Source organism: Ochotona princeps, chromosome 10, assembly GCF_030435755.1.
Source record: "Ochotona princeps isolate mOchPri1 chromosome 10, mOchPri1.hap1, whole genome shotgun sequence".
Taxonomy (NCBI): Eukaryota; Metazoa; Chordata; class Mammalia; order Lagomorpha; family Ochotonidae; genus Ochotona; species Ochotona princeps.
The window spans coordinates 31,339,005-31,358,679 of record NC_080841.1 but is presented as its reverse complement, the minus strand read 5'-3'; the positions used below and the strand labels follow the sequence as shown (position 1 = coordinate 31,358,679).

The window sequence follows — 19,675 nt, the reverse complement described above, 5'->3', positions numbered from 1 at the left end:
TTATACGTTTTTCAATTTTGGCCAACATATCTTGAATTTTCATAGAAAACTCCAATCTGTTAGGATCCACAGAGAGATAGATAGGGAAAGCTGAAAGTCTAAGAGAAGATAAACAATAAAAGCATTGCCCAGAAGAATATAAATCTAAAATATAATTACTTGTCTTTTAAAAGTAATGAAATCTTAACATTTGCAACAAAATGGATGACACTGGAGAATATATCAGACAAAATAAGCCAGACACACAAATATCACATCTTCTCTTATTTGTGGAAATCAATATACAGAGAATATTTGTGTGGACATATCATTTGGAATATAGTTAAATATCGCTTCACCAAATAATACCATACCTGACAATATGCAGAGCCTCTGCTCCCATTAATGATCAGTATCATGAATCCCTTGCTTTATGATATTAACAATTCCATTTTCAGGAAAAATAGTACATATGAGTATAATGTCCTCATATGATGTGAATGTGGCAAACTGTTAAATTTTAAAGCAAAAAGCACAAGCTTATAAAAAAGGAAAAAGTCCAATACTTACTTGCCATGTATGTACTTATTCGCAAACTCAGTTGTGAATTCTGTGTCTGTAAGATATCATTGAAACAAAGAGAATAAAAAGGTGATTGACACTGATTTCAGATAAATGACAAATTGATGTATTTCAGTGATTTCCAGATGACCTAAAAACAAGCTAGTGAGCCCACTGAAAGGCAGGATACAACCAGTAGATGCCAGTTCCTTGGGGGAAAAGGACATCTCAACTGGAGCCAAGAGTACCTTGCTAGCACACACCTGCTCATGCTGATGGAGAAAGGCTGACGCCCCTCCCAGCAAGCAGCTGTACGTGTGTCATGGTGAGGGGAACAACAGTGTTGTAACGGACAGGCGCCATAAGTGATCTAAACATGCAAGCTCACTTTTAGCACCATCTAAAATGGGTAAAACTCATCTTTCATGAACTGATAATACACAAATGATGAGCATTTTCTTACATGTTTTTCACTGGCTAAGACATTTCACTTCATTTTCAGTAGGTTTTTTGACCTACCTGATAGAATATACTCAAGGCTATACAGGAACTTGTTTGTTTTCTTGGTTTTCTGGAGTTCTTCAGAGAAGTTAGAGCTGTCGTAGTAGTCGTCTGCATTCTCCGACTCTTTGGCTTCTTCGCACAGCACGTATTTTTCAGAGTATTGGTCGGCACATTCGTGAAAGTTCTCTTTGGAGTCTTCTGATGAATTACTCTCAGTATACTCTCTCAAGCGCAGATTTACTTCAAATATTGGTGCATATATTGTTTGCAAATTCAAAGTCTAATTTAACAGACAGGTTAGAATGCCAAGGACAACATGTAACCAACGAATAATACACTGAGATTTGCAATGATAAATTTTAACTCTAATCTAACAGAATAGCCCCATATTACCACATATCTAATACTTGTGTGTTAAAACAAATCCAATATGATCTAAACGATAATTTATGACAGATTCTCCCTCCCCCACCAAATTGTGTAGACTGACGTCAGAGTAGACACATATTAGTAACATGAGAGAGTATCAGAAACATACTTTCTTAGACCCTATCAAAAGAGATCTGTGGACAGAGTCCAGGACTTGAGATCAGCTTCAAGTTCAACAGGCAGTCCTACACTGCACTCAGCTTTAAGAACTATGAATAACAAACATGATTACATGATTACAGACGCCAGTTCTTCACTTGTAGGTACATATTCCAGTACAAGTATCTCCACTGAAAAACAGTTAATTTTAAATATCAGTATCTTATGCCATGTTTTTTAAATTAAGCTATCTCTGGGCATGAGTTCTTAATTAACCTATTTATCCCTCATGTTTTATAGTATGTCACGTTTGACATATCTTTTGCATAATTACTCCTACATGTTTCTCAGACGATTGTCTGAATTACCTGTTAGAACATTCAACTCTTAGATTCAGTCCTGAAGTATAAAGGAATTCCATTAGCGTGCCACTAAGCTGCTGGGAAAAGTGCATGAACGGATGCTGAAGCTAACTTCTAAGTCTTAAAGTTTTACAGGTGGTGTGTGTGTGGGGGGGGGGGATGAATTAAGCAGACACTGTGGTACAGCAGGGCTAAGCCACCACTTTGACACTCCCAGTTCGAGTTCTGCCCACTCGGCTTCAATCCAGCTCCCTACTAATGCTCCCAGGAAGCAATGAATTATGATCCAAGCACTTGATGTTTTTCTGTCCGTGTGGGAGACTCAGGTGCAATTATTGACTCACGGCTTCAGTCTGGTCCAGCCTTGGTGGTTTTGGACTTTTGGGGAGCAAACCAGTGAATGGAATACCCGTCTGTTATTTTCCTTGCACATAAACAGATGAACAAATCCATTTTGAAAACAAAAATGTACACAAAGAATAGATATTGGGCACCGAGGTTAAGCCAGGTGGGGCTTGGATGCTGGCATCCCATATTATCGTGTCTGAGTTTGAATCCTGGCTCCATTTCAAACTTCTGTGGGGACATGCTCTGGACAGCAGCAGAGGTAGCTCGCATGCTTGCATCCCTGACCCCTCATGTGTGAGGCTTAGACTGAGATAAGGTGCTGGATTCCCCGGGCCCAGACCCACCTTCTGGGGACTGAACCAGCAGATGGGAGAATGATGTCCTCTCTGCCTTTCAAATAAGTAAATTAACACATCAGTTAAAAGAAGTTCACACAAAAGGGTTCACACAAAAGAAGTTACCATCTCAGATGTTGAAAAAACAACCACAGAAACAAAAGCTGTGGTAATTGTAATGAATGCCATGGAACCGCACACTCCAAATGATAAAATCCTATGCTACATATGGGTTTATCCCAATAAAAGAAAGTTCACACAGACAATTCCTAACATACATAAGATATTACTGATCTTACTCTGGAAAATAACTTCTACCTCTGAGAATGACTGGTTTTCAAATCACATAGCTTCAAATCATAGCTTCTAATATTACAGTATATAAGAATTTTTATATAATCATCCTTTATATATAATTATATATATAACACATATCTATTTTGGTTGTTATGTTTTGGGGTTAAGAATAAGCCAATAAACATTTTGGTTTTCTCAAATTATGTACTCCAAAACAGAAACAGCCACATCTAAATAAAACAAATTCTATATCCTGCAAAACAGATCAGATCTCTCTCTCATTGCCAACACTGCACTTCTCATCCGGTTGCACACAAGCACCTTTGAGTCAACATACTGTACAATAAGCCAATTATCTATCTCATCTGGAGTTAGATACAAGAATTCCAAAGAAGCACCAATGTGACTTAGAACATATTAGAGGAAACCAAAGTCAGGTACTGGAGTACAAAGTATGAGCAAGATGCCAAAACCTGTACTGTAGGAGGAAAAAAGGAACTGGGGCAGGGTGAAAGTCCTACCAGCTTCACAAGAGAGTATCAATAAAATCTAACTGCAACACCCTGGACTATCAGAAGCAGTGCAGAACTGGAAAACACGTAAACGAGAATTTCTGTTACCAGACATCTATAACTGTTACTTAACAGATGTGAACAAAGCTGTAAGATCACCCTGACAAAGTAAAAAATTAACAAGGAACTATCTAAAATGTATACACAGACTTCTAAAACTCAGTAAGAAATTCAACAGTAAAAATTGTTAAAAATCATCAACAAAGTGATTCGTAGTAGTAAAATAGTCAATAACAAATGTGAAATTTCACTGAAATAGAGAGGGGTAATATTTATATCAGATTTAAGAAGTTTCTTTTTTTAAGAAGATTTATTTTTATCGCAAAGTCAGATATGTAGAGAGAGGAGGAGAGACAGAGAGGAAGATCTTCTGTCTATCAATTTACTCCTGAACTGGCTGTAATGGCAGGAGCTGAGTCTATCCGAAAGCAAGAGCCAGGATCCTCTTCCAGGTCTCCCATGAGGGTGCAGGGTCCCAAGGTTTTTGGGATGTCCATGACTGCTTTCCCAGGCCACAAGCATGGAGCTTGATGGGAGGCAAGGCTGCTGGGATTAGAATTGGCGCCCTTATGGGATTCTGGTGTGTGCAAGGCTAGGACTTTAGCCACTAGGCTACTGCGCTGGGCCCTGGAGAAGTTGTTCTTTTTTAAATAATCAAATACAAAGAAAGGCCATATATGAAGCAAAGCTATGGAGATATAGGTGTGAAGAAATACACCTGTAGTGAGAATGAAGCTTCCATGTTGTCTTGAATGTGGGGTGGCAGTGTTTTCAATCAAGTACATGGAGCACGTGAGTTACTCAGCAAGCTGATTTTTACCTAGTTCACAGAAAGTCTGTAGGAGGCTGTTTATTGCAGTCTTTTCAGTAGTAGGAACGTGTTAGAGGTAACTTCAGTTGTGTACAACCAATGGACAATACTACTAAATTTGATATTACAGAAACGCTGTGTAGCAATTGGGGAAAAAGGACCATCTCTCTGTAAACACTGTCTTAGGTTGGATTTCCTGGGAAGCAGACCCCGAGAGAGGTAATATATTTGATGAAGCAGTATGATTAGAGTCAACACCTGTGGAAGGGAGAGGAAGAAAGCAGGTGTGGCCAAGAGGGAGAAGTCCAAAGATGATACAGTCCAAACAGTGATCCTTCCTCTGTTCATGCCCTGCCACTACTCTCCCATCACCTTCACCGGTGGTCAACCAAGGCGGCCTTCTGATCTTAAACTTGAATCGCCAAAACTTTCAGTTAAACCTTTTTTCTTTGAAAAAGTTGGCTGCTTCTTGGTATCTCACTGTAGTCATGAAACTATGACTAATAAAAAATACAAATGTCTAATACAAGAAAAACAATATGATGAGTAATAATGTAAGAATAGTTAAGGCTAAGTTTCAGCGTCTAAGCAATGATTGGTATGAAACAATATACACTTAACAGGATCTCCAAGTGAACAGAATAACCTTGTCTGCTGAGAAATGCTGCAATGCCTATCCGTAACTTTGAAAAGGGTCATAATGTTGATTTAATGTTAATATGAAGGAAAGAATGCAGAGAGTGCCTCTGTGTTTGACATCTTTCTGCTCCAAACTGCCTATCAAAGAACTAGTAAAAGCAACTAAAACAATGATTCTTTTAGAGTATAAGTCAGGAATGTAAAGACTGTAAAGCATTTAAATGAACAAGAAGTGTTCAAGAGTTTCATTAAAAATAACTATGGAAGACATTAAAGAATAATTACAATCATGGGAGGATAATTGAATACCATGAAATATTAACTGCTCTCCCCTGAATATCCAATTAAATCTAGACTATTTCAATCAGATTTCTAATACAGCTTGATTTTGCAGCTTATGTGGATGAACAAATGAGTGAGGTGAGGCAAGATATTCTTGTAGAAAGGAAACGTGAGGACTAGGAAAAATCTAGTTGCCACATAAAAGACTCATTCCAAAGTTACAGAATTAGTCCAGTGTGGAACTGGCCCAGTGACAGGCAAAGAGCAGCAGGTAACAAAGTCCAGAATCATAGCATGGGAAAGAGGAAACATATGATTAGGATCGGAAGTGGAGCTGACATCAAAGACCTTCAGGAAAGGATAGTGCAGGAAACAAGCTACCCAGGGGGAAATGGTCACACGGCAATTAAGCAACGTGGCCCCTACTTTAAGTCGCCCACACAAATGATTTTCCATGTAATCTGAAGACAAGGATGCAGGAAAATCTTTAAAGTCTTTGGAAATTATATAGAAGAATATCTTTATGACTCCAGGATGGGGAAAATTCAAACATTAAATAAATGAAAGGATTGACAAATTTTATTACATTGAAATCATTAATTTTTGTTACTCAACATGAAACAGGGAATAAAGTGAACAAACCACTCATGAGTACACAACTGGAATAATTCCTATATACCACCACTGCACTGAGCACTGCAGCTCAAGTCACAAGTTATGACATGGAATCAACCCAGATGTCCAATCAAAGGATGATTAAAGAAAATATGTTCTGTATGCACTATGGAATAGTACTCAGCCATAAGAGAATGAAATCCTGTCTTCTGCAACAATTATGCTTCTTGAACCAAGCCAGTCTCAAAGAGACAAATATATATTTTGTATGATAAATGGCAGTTGATATGGAACACAAAAAAATGAAGTGATCATTTTGGGAGAGAACTGTCATTTTTAGCCCATGTTTATACTCCAATGGAATGTGATCTTGTGGTCTTTCTACTTGTTGAATATTACAACTGGTGGCAAAGAATGTCTGAGTACAGAGTGCATTAAAATGATGACTGTAGGGCCAGTATGATAGCCTAGTGGCTAAAGTCCTTGCTGTGAACATTCCAGGATCCCATATGGGTAGCAGTTCTTGTCCTGGTGGCCTGGTTTTCCATCCAGCTCCCTGCTTGTGGCCTAGGAAAGCATTTGAGGAGGGCCCAAATCCTTGGGACCCTGCACCCGTGTGGGAGAACTGGAAGAAGCTCCTGGCTCTTGGCTTTAGGTTGGCTCAGCTCGGCTGTTGCAGCCATTTGGGGAGTGAATCAATGGACAGAAGATCTTCCTCTTGGTCTCTCCTCCTCTCTGTATATATCTGACTTTCCAATAAAAAATAAATAAAATCTTTTTAAAATGATGTCTGTACAATATTGTCGAAGAGAAAGAAGTGAGGGAAAAATATGGTAGGGGAGAGAAGCACGGAGTCAGAGAACTGTGCCTGTGGAATGTATAAAATCTGTTTATAGGAATAAAAATAAATCTTATAAAAGGAATTCCTTAAAAAACACAACAGAAAAATGAGCAAAAGACATGGAAAATGAAAGATGAATATCCAGTAATGGTTGAGGAAACCCTCAACCAAGCTAGTGATAAGGCAGAAAATACAAAAACCACAGCAGCCATCTTTGTGACATAGTAGATTAAGCCACTGCCTGCAATGCCAGCATTCCACATAGGTGCCAGTTAATTCTCTGCTGCTACTCTACTTTCAATTCAGCTCCCTGTCAATGCACTTTGGAAAGCAATGGAAGATGGCCCAAGGGCTTTGATCCCTGAATGTATGTGGAAGATATGGAAGATGCTCTTGGCTTTTGGCTTCAGTCTGGTTCAACCCTGGCTGAAAGGCCATTTGGGGGAGTGAAACAGAGGATGGAAGATTTCCCTCCCCCCCTCCCTCCCTCTTTCCTTCTCTAACTCTGTCTCTCAAATAAATAAATCCTTTTAAAAAGCCTGTCAGTACATTTTACCTTGTTAATATCAGTATCTATTTCTTCTTCCGACTGCTGAACCAAAACAGCCTGTGAAGTTGAATCAATTTCAACACAATCAGTTATTATATTTCCATTGCAGACAAAGCTCTCCTTCACTGTCCTAGATTGATAAATGGGAAGGAAAAAATAATCGTTTAAAAATCATGTAAGATTCCCAATATAAAAATACATTTATTCTGCGAAGAACAACTAAAAAAAAAGGCAGGGATTCTACTATTAACTTTTTTTTTTTTAAAGATTTATTCATTTTATTACAGCCAGATATACACAGAGGAGGAGAGACAGAGGAAGATCTTCCGTCCGATGATTCACTCCCCAAGTGAGCCGCAACAGGCCGGTGCTGCAACGGGCTGGTGCTGTGCTGATCTGAAGCCGGGAACCAGGAACCTCCTTCCAAGTCTCCCATGGGTGCAGGGTCCCAATGCATTGGGCCGTCCTCGACTGCTTTCCCAGGCCACAAGCAGGGAGCTGGATGGGAAGTGGAGCTGCTAGGATTAGAACCGGCGCCCATATGGGATCCCGGGGCTTTCAAGGCAAGGACTTTAGCCACTAGGCCACGCCGCCAGGCCCTACTATTAATTTCTTTAGAAAAAGGCATAAACAATAAACACAGGAAAAGATGTTCATTTTATGTATTTTTAATGATATGGTTTGATAGGCACAGGGATTTCCCCTCCCATTCCCATTACCCTCCCACTGTTTTTCCCCATATTATTACAATAGTATAATCCTTCAGTAACAGCCACAAATCCATCACTCTACTATTTAAGTACATCCTGACGTTGTAGGTATAGACAATGGTAGAAATTCCAGCATCCTATTTTCAACTATTTAACTATTTCATTGGGAGTCCTCTTTTGTTTGGGAGTAGAGATGCATACTGCGATGTTTCTTCACTTCTTACAGTAGTCACCACTACACATTTCCTCTAGGTGAATATATGTACATACATGTTTACCTATGTATCTATTGATCTTGTATTTTGCATTAAGTTTGCCTTATATCACAGAACTATGATATTTGTCCTTTTGTGATTGCTTATTTCTTTGAGCATAATGGTCTCCAGTTGGGACCATTTTGTTGCAAATGGTGGAATTTTATTTCCTTTTAATGGCTGAGTAGTATTCCACAGAGTGGATGTACCACAGTTTCCTTATCTACTCCTCTTTTGATGGGCATCAGGGTTGTTTCCATGTCTTTGCTATTGTAGACTATGCTGCCATGAATATTATAATTGCAGGTCACTTTCTCATATGCAGGTTTCACTTCCTTTGGATATATTCCCAGCAGTGGGACAACTGGGTCAAACGGGTCAATTTTCAGTTCTCTTAGCACTCTCCATATTGACTTCCTTAGTGGCTGTACTATCAATATTGGAGCTTGGTACCTTTCTCTCCACATCCACACCAGCAGGTGTTAGCAGAGTTCTGAATGTAGGCCCATCTAACTGGAGTTAAGTGGAACCTCAGTGTCGTCTTCATTTGTATTTTCCTGATAACCAGAGAGCCTAAGCATTTTTTCATATGTCTGCTCATTTTCTTTGCCTGTTGCTTTATAGAGTTGTTTGTTTTGCTGTTGTTGAGTTTCTGAAACTCTTTGTAAATCCTGCATATTAGTCCCCTCTCAGTTGGGTAGTGTGCGAAGATTTTTTTCTCATTCTGTTGGTTTCAACTTTGCTTTGTTGACCATCTCCTTTGCTGTACAGAGCTTCCTAGTTTGATATAGTCCCATTTGCTTGTTTTGGTTTCGACTGCCTCTGCTTTTGGTGACTTTTCTAAGTAGTCTTTCCCAATTCCTATATCTTGCAGAGTTCTTCCAATGTTTTCCATTAACAGTTTGATGGTTTCTGGGTGCAGATTTAGGTCCTTGATCCATTTAAAGCCAATTTTTTGTATAAGGTGATAGATGGGAGTCTTGCTCCTAGATTCTGCAGGCTGCTATCCAATTGTGTCAACAGCATTTGTTGAAGGGACCTAAATGTAGATGTTTTAATTAAAACCTGCAGGTTGCGTTACAAATGAAAGCAAATCATAATGGCATCATTGAGACAGCCATCTAAAGAAAAGTGAAACAAGTTTAGGGGCCTGATGGAATGGCTTTGGTGGCTAAATCCTTGCTTTGCATGTGCCGGGACCCCACATGGGCATCGCTTTGTGTCCCAGTTACTCCACTTCCCATCCAGTTCCCTGCTTGTGTTCTGGGACAGCAGCAGAGTATGGCCCAAAGCCTTGGAATCCTGCATCTATGCTGGAGACCCAGAAAATACTCCAGGGTCTGGATCAGCTCAGCTCTGGCTGTTGAGGCCATTTGGAGGGGTGAGCAAGCAGGCGGAGGATCTTTTTCTGTGTCTTTCCTCTCTGTAAATCTGCCTTTCCAAGAAAAATAAATAAATTTTTAAAACAAAGTTTGAGAATTTAGGTATTAGAAGTTTCTGGCAGCAAGAGCATGGTGACACACATCAGGCAGCTTTTCTTCACTGTAACAAAGTATCTGGGTAAGATTAACTTTATAAGGACAGAGACTTATTTTGGTTCATAATTCTGGAGGTTCACTGTTCCAGGTCCAGCAGATCACATTGGTTTGCTTTCTGATATTGTCCTTGTTGGAAAAGACAGGCAGTACAGGTGTCTAAGTCTCCGTGGGCTCCGTCACAAGCCACTGGGGTCAGTTTAGGGCTCCACTGTAATAATCCAATCCGCTCACTTCCCCATGGTTCCGCCTCTGAACACCTTCACTGGATAGTTTCTACCTTCTCAGGACCATTGACATATGACTTGGAGTACTACACTCCTGAAATCAGGGCAGCCTTAGCTGCTTTTTGAATCTTTCTAAATCTCCACATTAAAAAAACAAAACAAGCAAGCAAGCAAACAAACGCAGAGGGAACAGAATTGCTGAACAGAGAGGCTTCACTGTTCGTTTCTTCAACCACCATTTTGAGGTGGGTAGGATCAAATTTTGCAGTGACAGCAGGACCACAAGTAAAGGAGAATGCGCCCCAATGAGCCAAGGCGGGTTGATCCGCAAATGTCAGAGCCAGGGCTCTTGTTGGCACAGAATTTCTGGAGTATATATAGAGATCACAGGGAACTGAGAGTCAGTGGAAAATTCTATAGGAGCGAAATGGTCTAGGATACACAAACCAACAAATCCGGGCTTATAGAAAACATACTCAAACAGAAGAGAAGGGGAAGTTAAATGACATGTTACTAGATATGACAGCCTCCATTACACAGCTACTATGCATCCCCTTAAATGAAGAGCCACAAAACAAAATCAACATCTGGGAGAAAAAAAGAAATTAAGAACATCAAGAAGTTAAATAACATGCTACTAAATGACTAATGTGCAGCTGAAGAAATGAAAATCAAGAACCTTCTTGAAGAAAATGATGCCACTGCATGATCTACGAGTCATTGAATGATTTAATAAGAAAGTGTTTTGAAGAGATGAAACCAACAGAAAAACAACAAAACCCATGTGCTATAGTTTCCACTGATCTTTGTTGAAGTGTGTCTCCTCTAGACAATATACAGATAGGTTTTTTTTTTTTTAAGTCTACTAATCTATGGCGTTTGATTGAGCTTATTGTTTCATGACTTTTCATTTAAGGGGATGTACAGTAGCTGTGAAATGGAGACTAACATCCAGATGTGAGGATGCAGTGTGGTATGCATTTCTGTTTCCAGACAAAGATGGACTTACAATGAAACTGTTTACTATATCTTGACAATAGGATTCTGGACTCTCTGCCATTGCCCATGCCCGCAATGATGGACATAAGACTGTATGAAGAACTATACTTTAGTAATGATATAGAGGAACTAGGTGGGGGGGGAGGGAATTGGGGAGGGGATAAGGGAATATGGAGCTGTATCGTAAAATGATAGCAATAACAATAAAATGTCTAATAAAAAAAAAGAAGAAAAGGGAAAAGATCCAAACTGTGCTGGGGAATGCACAGAGAGAGAGATTCAGTTAGCAGGCAGAGAGGAGGAGGAGCCGGGGACAGATCCCCGAAGGTACTCAAATGCTGAAGCACAGGGGTGTTGACAGAAACAGAGGTAGAGTCCCTGCTTGAAAGAGGAAAAGAACAGTTCCACACAAAGGCACATTGTTGACTATTTCACAGTAGTACCAGAGGAGGGCACCCTTGAGCTGTGGATTCATTTTCATAGGCCTTTTTGTGGCTCAGTATAATCTACCTCATTTTAATTTGAATCTAAATAAACATGATTGGATTCCATATAATGATACATGGGAGGGGGACTAAAGACTGACTGAGAAAAAGTTCAAAAAGATTCTCACACTTCATTATCTGGAACTCTATATGCAGGGAAAATATCCTTTGTACATGACGATGATAAAAAGAGGTTTCTAGACAATTACAAATGGAGGAAACAGTTTCTCAGCAGCCTGCATAAAGTAAAATACTTCAGGGAGGTTTTTTTCTTTTTTAAGGGAAATGATTATACATGACAATGAGAACAAGCAAGGAAAAAAAAAAACACAAGAAATGATCATTATGTGGAGAAAAATGAACGGCTATTGATGATTTAAAGCAGTACTTCCACTGTCTTCTGCGTTAACACAAACAACCAAAAGTGTATTTGAAATATACATGAAGCAACACTGTGAAAAAGGAGAAGAAAATGAGCTGAAATGCCCTGAAGTTTAGCAGTGCCATGGAAGGGACAAAAGTGATGATAATAATTTATACCCTATAAGAATACCTGCTTTGGGCTAATAACTTTTTTAGTCTCTCATTATTTTCCCTTCTGCTCTCTTGCTGAATGTCCTTGAAAGAACACTGCCTTTTTAGTAGTTTTCGTTATCTATAAGAGACCAGATAGGAAATATCTTACATTTGGTGGGCCAGATGGTGCTCCCTGTTGATAGCTGCTTAACTCAGTCTGTGTAGGACAAAACTAGCCAGACAATATAGAAACAAAATGTCCACTATCTGTACACTGCATAGCATAAAAGCAAAGCTCTGCTAAATGGAATACTGATAAACTGTAAATCCTCTCCAAACAAATCTACAGATTCAATGCAATGATCAAAATCTCAGTTAACCTTTTAAAGAAATTTTCAAGTTGGTTCAATGATTGTGTGTGTGTGTGTGTGTAAAAGCAAATTAGAGTAGCAAACACAATCCTGAAAAAAAAAAGTTGGAGAACTCATATTACTTGATTTCAAGATTCTTTCCAAAATTATGGTTATGAAGACTGTGAGGCATTGATGAAAGATGAACGGATCTGGGAGAGGAAAAGGAGGGCCGGGATAGATGCACAAATGTGGGAGAGAGCAAGTCACCCAATCCATTCTTCCACCAGGAAGCCACTGCTGAGAAAACCCACTCAGGAGGGCAAATGCCTTCCAATGCGATCTTCTCTTTAAGGTCCTACTTCTCAGCATTCCTGGGGGCTAAGTTTCCAGCCCATGAATTTTGGGGGAACTAGCAGATAAACTCCATCTGACACTTCAGGAAAAAATAACAAATACTTCACAGACTTTTTCAGAAGCCACAGACTTTTCCAGAATACTCCCCAATGCATTCTAGAGAGCCAGCATTACCTCAAACTAAAAACTGGACAGTCATTTTCAAAACTACAGGTCAGTGTTCCTGATGGTGCAAAAAATTCTCAACAAAACTGGATCCACCAGCACGTGGAAAGGATGATACTCTGCAATCAAGTGATATTCATTTTAAATTAGTTCAGTTTAGGAAAAATGCATGTTATATATCAAAGCAATAAGGTAAAAATCAGAGGGCCCTCTCAACAGATACAAAAAAAAAAAAAGTATTTGACAGGATCCTTTACCATCTGATAACATTCCACTACAGAAGGAAAGTATCTCAATATTAAGCATCAGTAAAAAACAAAACAAAACCCTGTAACATTTAGGTATGAGTCCCTACATGGTCAACAAATGGTCAGCGAGGGTGTCAAGACAATTCAACAGAGAAAGAGATAGTGCTTTTCAATAAGTAGTCCTGGAAAAGAGAATGTTCATGTAAAGCAATGACTTTGGATTCCTGTCTCATACCAAATGCAAGAATTAATTCAACATGCATCAAAGACTTAAATGCAAAGTAACAAAGTTACAAAATCATGAAATAAAATATGCACAAGTCTTCATGACTTTAAACGAGGCATCATTTCTTAGAAACACCTAAAGTTCAAAGAAGCATAAATAGGATTTCCTAACAATTTTAACCTTTGTGTTTCAGAGGATAGTAACAAGGATATGGAAAAAAATGACCCACAGATTCCAACATGTAAAAAGAACGGTTGCAACTCAACAATAAAAAGACACAACTCAAAAAATAGACATCTCCACCCAAAAAGATACACAAATGAGTATGTTAAAAAATACTCATCATCGTTAGTCACCATGGATATTCAAATCAATAGGTAAGAGATCAATAGCACGTATATAGGGAGTTAAGCCACTTCCTGGGACAGCTGCTGAGTGCCTGGGTTTGAGTTCTGCCTCCACTTCCTATAGTTTCCTGTCTAACACACAGCATCTGAGGGACCCCAGATGACAGCCCAAGTACTTGAGTCCTTGCCACCCAAATTGGAAACCCGGGTGTTCCAGCCTCCTGGCTTTAGTCCAACCCAACCCGACTGTCGCAGGCATTTGAGGAGTGGATGGAAGCACGGATGCTCATGTTCTTTCACTTTTCTCCTTCCCTCACCCCATTTTTGAAATAAATAAGTAAATGTTTCATGAACAGTTTACAAAGAGGTCAGTGGAAACAGATTCAGTAATGTCAATTATCAGAAATTTATAACATGTTGATGTTCAAACAACATTTTCACATAAGCATTATTGCTCAATCCAATTTAAGGCAAAAAAAAAAAAAGCTGAAGTCTAAAGAATTTATCTAACTTCTGTTGGGTTAACAGTTAAGCTAAGCCATACAACTAGTCATAGACAATATAGTATACAGGTGTTAGGATCCAGAAAAAGCAGAGTCACTCAGACCTGCATATTCTTTCCATAACACACGCAAAGAAGTATGGAAGATGTGTTAAGAAACAAGCTATAAATCACCCAACTTTTCTAAAACATGATGAATTTATTTTAAGAGCTCTACTGTTAAAACCTTTCCCATATCCCCAAATACATAAAAGTACACAACCCCTGTTTGACAGAAAATAAGGTACCATCAATAGTTATGTTTTTGCAACATTTAAGTTTTTACTCAGACCAGTAATGAGGCCTTAAATAAATAATACTGAGCTTTGCGGATTCAGTCAAAAGTAGAGAAACAGAATAGAATAATGTGAGCTTTAAAATGTTACAAATTGATGCTTTGTTTTCTACTCACTGAATCTTTTATTTTACTAAGATGATATTGCTAACTTTTGATATTTGGGATATAATTAGGTATTCTATTGTTACATTTAACAGACCATGTCTCACAAATTATAGTAAGTAGATCTGGTTGTGGAAAATAAGAACAATGCTTCATTTTTAATAACATTTTAACAGAAAAATAAAAATATTTCTTAGATCCTTTCATGGCTGGCAAAAGAGTAAATAAATATTTCTAGGAAATTATCAAAATTCTGGTTGAACCTGACTCATTCCCACTTCTCTAAAGAATTAGTTCTGAGGTTGGAAGATAACAATACGATTCACATAGGAGTCCCAGATGTAGCAAAGAAATATACAGTAAAACACAGAAAAATATCTGTTGCTTATTTGAAATTCTAATTTCACAGAGTATCCTTTATTTTGTAGGGCAACCACTCATATGCTCAACTTCAAGGAAAATATTGGGAAATTTTCTTAAGTTTTATGGACACTACTGAATATCACTAAATAGTAAGTTCAGCTGATTGCAAAAATGAGCACACAAACTGTTACCAGGAGAATTTTCTAATTCTAGCTTAAATGATTGAATATCTCTTCCATAAGTGGCATTAAAATTGTGATTAGAAAGAACCTTCTAAATCAAAGAAGCAGAATTTACCTGATGAGATTATTATTCTTTTCTTCCTTTGAGAATGGCATGTTAGCAGACCCATCAAAGAGTTCCCAGAGAAGTGTGACTGCAGTGTTCATAAGCTGTCGGAGGAGTTCCTGAAATATGTAGTCAACCAGCACCAGGAATCGGAAAACTGTTTCTAACAGACGTCGAAATTTAGGCAGCTTGAAATGTTCTGTATCACTTGCAGAGAGGTTGGGCTCAAAATAATCTCTAATATTCTTCCTTTCTGCAACCTACAAGTTAATGAAGCAGTTGAGAGACAGGTGATGGTTTTATGTTAATATGGCATAATTTCCCATCTGTAGTATTTTTATTAGCCCGACAAACATATTGGAACTAAACTTTGTCAACAGTCTTTATTAAAACTTTACTTCATACTCACACTGTATTTAAATACCAGCAAAAACAAGGTAATTGATGTGATCAAAAGCCTGATATTTGCTGCTTCACTTAAAAGAAGTTATGCTGTCTACTTTGAGGGATCATCTTCAAACACACTACTAGTACCAGGGGGCACGAGCTAAGTTTAATCGCAAGCTTTCCTAAAACCAGTTCAGGGTTGCTTACTTTAGGGCAGGATAAAGCAATTTAACTTCTTAAATACATCTACTCTATATAACACAGAATTAAGAAAAACTTTTAAGTTTACAAAATCCAATGTTAGGATATTATTTTTAAATCACATAATGATATATTTTAGCATAATTTACTGGTTATTGAAAAAACGACATTTGGCCAAAATTATAGAATACTATAAGTTCTACCAGAACCAACCCAACATTTCCAAACTGTGCTGCTTAAAACAATCCAAAACTTAGGTACGTAAGTATTTTTTGTTAGTCCTCTAACGTTCTAAAAATACTTTCAACTTTCAATTTTTTCTACACATTTAAAAAATGTCATTGATGCTTCAATATCATAACTGTCAACTGACATTCTAATTTTTTATTTTACAAAAGTAACTGCTAGTGGTTATGAAAAATTTAAGTTGGAGTTTATTTGTGGAGCAGAGGCTTGGTGGAAAGGCCTTAGAGGTGAGATGTGCATAACTTAAAATTTTCCCAGATCTCTCACAAACCTCATGTCCACTAGCCCCAAGAAGGCCATCACCACTCCTTACACCCACAGCGTGGGGCAAAAGACAGTTTTGTGCTGACTTGGCTGGAGGAGGAAGCACTGGGTAAGTTTTAAGAAAATTTGCATTTGGTAACTGCCTACTTGAGGCCATGTGCAGAAACATGTAAATATTCTTTAGAACGTACTTCCTTCTCTGACTTTCAAAACAGATTTGCTTATAAGCTAACCTCATGCCAACATGATTTAGTTTTTAGCTCAATGCCACAATACCTTGGTAATACTGAATGTTTCAGGGATCATTTGTTTACATATATTCTCAGCTTTATTGTTTTGTCACCTTTTTTTTTTAAGATTTACTTTTTATTGGAAAGCTAGATTTACAGAGAGAAGGAGAGACAGAGAGGAAGATCTTTCATCCATTGATTCATTCCCCAAGTGGCCTCAACGGCCAGAGCTAAGCCAACCCGAAGCCAGGAGCCAGGAGTTTCTTTCAGTTCTCCCATGCTGGTGCAGGGTCCCAAGGCTTTTGGTTGTCCTCGACTGCTTTTCCAGGCCACAAGCAGGGAGCTGGATGGGAAGCGGGGCTGCCAGGACAGGAACTAGCACCCATATTAGATCCTTGCAGATGCAAGGCAAACTTTAGCCACTAGGCTACTGTGCCTAACCCCTTGTCAGCTTTCTTAATTCTACATTTTCCCATGAAGTAAATAAAGTTGGTAGATGTCATTGCCCATATTAACAATGGCTTTAAAATGTTCTTATACACAATTGACTTTAATAGAAATTTCTTATTTATGATCATACAGCAACAGTGCTAAACAGGTAGAGTGAATATTTCAGTGGCCCGGGTAGTATGTTGTAACTCATTTATTTATGCCACTCTTGGCAAACCATCCTCGAGTCTGTAACTGGCTGGGCTTTGGGAAGTTGGAGGACTATAAGAAGTAAGAGGAAATGGGAGGCTTTTAGATTCTACTTCAAAGAGCTACACTTCTTCTTGTCAACACTGAGTTTCAAATGTCATCGTTGTCCAGAGAATAATTTCAGTTTAAAGAGACCCTCAAACAGTGTTCACATGTATAAGTCCATCCAGTCCTCCAGAAAGCTCAAATAGCCACCTGGATAGCACGTGCATGATTAGCTGATATTTTATCAGTCCCTTAAACTGTATTTGCTGATTTATGCATTCATGCATCATTATCTCTACGTGGGGAGACTGTGAGGCAGTACATAGCACAGGGGATGGGAATGTTGTGAGTACATGGTGCATCGTATCATCGAGCTTTCACTCTTAGGAAATTCTCCTAAGTTTGACTTTATCTAGGTATGCTCCTGAGCTACGGGCTTTTGTCTTAGGAACACCTGAATTTACTCAGGAATCTCATTTTCCTTTACATGCAAATTCCGATTTCAAAGACCCTGAAGTTGTACATATAAAATATATACATATAAGCACTTATACACTCATTTATATGCACTAGTGGTTTGGGGTGTGTGTGTTTAATTTCATACTACACACCTTGGAAAGCTCTTACCATAGCAAACACATAAACTCATGGTACCAGTTGGTTGGTTAATTAACTACCTTTCCCTGTGTATTCCCACTTCGGATACTTTTCCCAGTAACTCAATTTGACATAGTCAGTTCAATCAATACATAGCACTTGATAAGCAGAGAGAATAGAATTAAGGAATTACCTTTAAGACTGTATTTTTTAACTCCAAAATTGCTTTATCTCTGACATCCTCAAATTTTTTCATTGCTTGGCTAGCTTGCTGTAACTGTTCTTCACAAAATTCATCTAGAGAATATGTTCGAGACTGATCCAACTAATAACAATAAGTATTGAGTGTTAGAAAGTAAAAAATTGTTTGCAAAAAGATAGTCATTTTTGATGTCTATATATATCTATATATTCTTAAGAATACATATTTATTTATATGCTATGGATCTTATGTTCTTCAAATTTAAGTACCAATTAAATCTAAGTTATGATAATAAAAAAATCCACTACTACTTTAAATTATAACTAAGATTAAGCAGAAAAAAATCAGAATTGTAGCCTTTTTAAATTTATGTATGAACCTGGAAACCCAGGAATTATTTTCACTTTTGAAGCTCCATTTACTTGTCAAACTTAAAAATGTAATAAACCAGGCTGGTATGACCAAATGCCTATCTCTATAAAGCCCTCCCAGCCTGGTTTAAGGAAACAAGTTTCATTCTTGACTGCGAAACATTATCTAAAGTTTCAACTCCACTCGACTTTGTGGACTTCAGCTCTGATCGCTTTAGAACTATGCTGTGCCATTTCAAAGGAGGTGCCTTACCTGCAGCTGTGGAATTGTTACCCCCTTCATATGGGAGCTTTCATTCCAGCGGAATGTATCAGCACCCCCATGCACACAGCGCACTGCCTTAACTTCTGAGCAGGCACAGCCTTACTATTTCCACCCTTCTTTCCCTCTCTTGACTACCTCGTAGTCAGTTTTCATTGGTGTGTCTACTGTTTCCAATGCATAGCTGCTCACCTTCTCATTCCTGACACCAGGCCAGTGCTCCTGATTGTGAATCCCTGCTCTTGATTGGATCCTGGCTTCTCCGAGTCTAGGAAACTCCCACTCTTGCATATCATCCTAACACCCCCCCACCAGGAGGTGTTTGGTCAGTTACACCCTGTGTGGCATTCCATAGTCTACCATTCCCTTAATTCATTTATTGGCCTGGTATTCCAGACTCACACCTATTTTCGAATCAAACATGTAATGAAATGCCTTATATTTATACTAATGATTATTTTTTAAACTGTGTTATCCTCTCATCTCTGGCTACTCAAGTTGAATACTGGCTAGTTTATAAAATGAATAATACTCTAAGGCCAATCTGTCTTTCCATCCATTTTTCTGCAACATAGCTGCTTCACAGTATTTTTGTTTTGTTTCATTTTTTGTTTTGTTTTGCCTGGAAACACTCTTTGTCTTACATTGCGAACCGACTAACTCAAAAAAGTTAGCAAAGGGACCATCTCTAGAATTAACTATCACTTTTATATATAAAATATTATCTCTTCCAGTAAACCACAAGCAGATCAAAAGTAACCATTCCTTTTTTCATCTCCTTTGCAATATAGTAAAATAACAAAATATTTCAATATTTTCTTGAAAAGTCTGTTCTTCACACTCCAGGGAAAAAAACAGACATCACCTAAAAGCTCCAGGACAGAGTCCCAGTGTTCCTTCTGTCACCATCAGCACCTCAGTCTCTCTTCTCCTTGTCTTCCTACTTTTCATCAAGTTAATTCTGTCATTCAATCATCCATAAAGTTATCTAATATC

The 19,675-nt window shown here is 38.3% G+C and overlaps 1 protein-coding gene across 15 annotated transcripts in view; it reads right to left on the bottom strand.

Annotated features, from left to right (window-relative positions):
* The window catches only part of DNAH14 (dynein axonemal heavy chain 14), a 230,288-nt gene that overhangs the window by 187,715 nt on the left and 22,898 nt on the right, over positions 1 to 19,675 (bottom strand). For 13 of the 15 annotated variants that reach the window (XM_058669242.1, XM_058669230.1, XM_058669231.1 and 10 more), the window contains 6 exons: positions 18,038 to 18,169; positions 15,245 to 15,495; positions 7,231 to 7,354; positions 1,060 to 1,324; positions 550 to 595; positions 1 to 98 (listed from right to left, as the gene is read on the bottom strand). In XM_058669242.1, coding sequence (XP_058525225.1) covers positions 1 to 98; positions 550 to 595; positions 1,060 to 1,324; positions 7,231 to 7,354; positions 15,245 to 15,495; positions 18,038 to 18,169 — 916 coding nt within the window. Of the gene's footprint in view, positions 99 to 549; positions 596 to 1,059; positions 1,325 to 7,230; positions 7,355 to 15,244; positions 15,496 to 18,037; positions 18,170 to 19,675 lie in introns of those variants that run through there. The other 2 variants (XM_058669240.1, XM_058669241.1) reach the window with 2 other exon arrangements.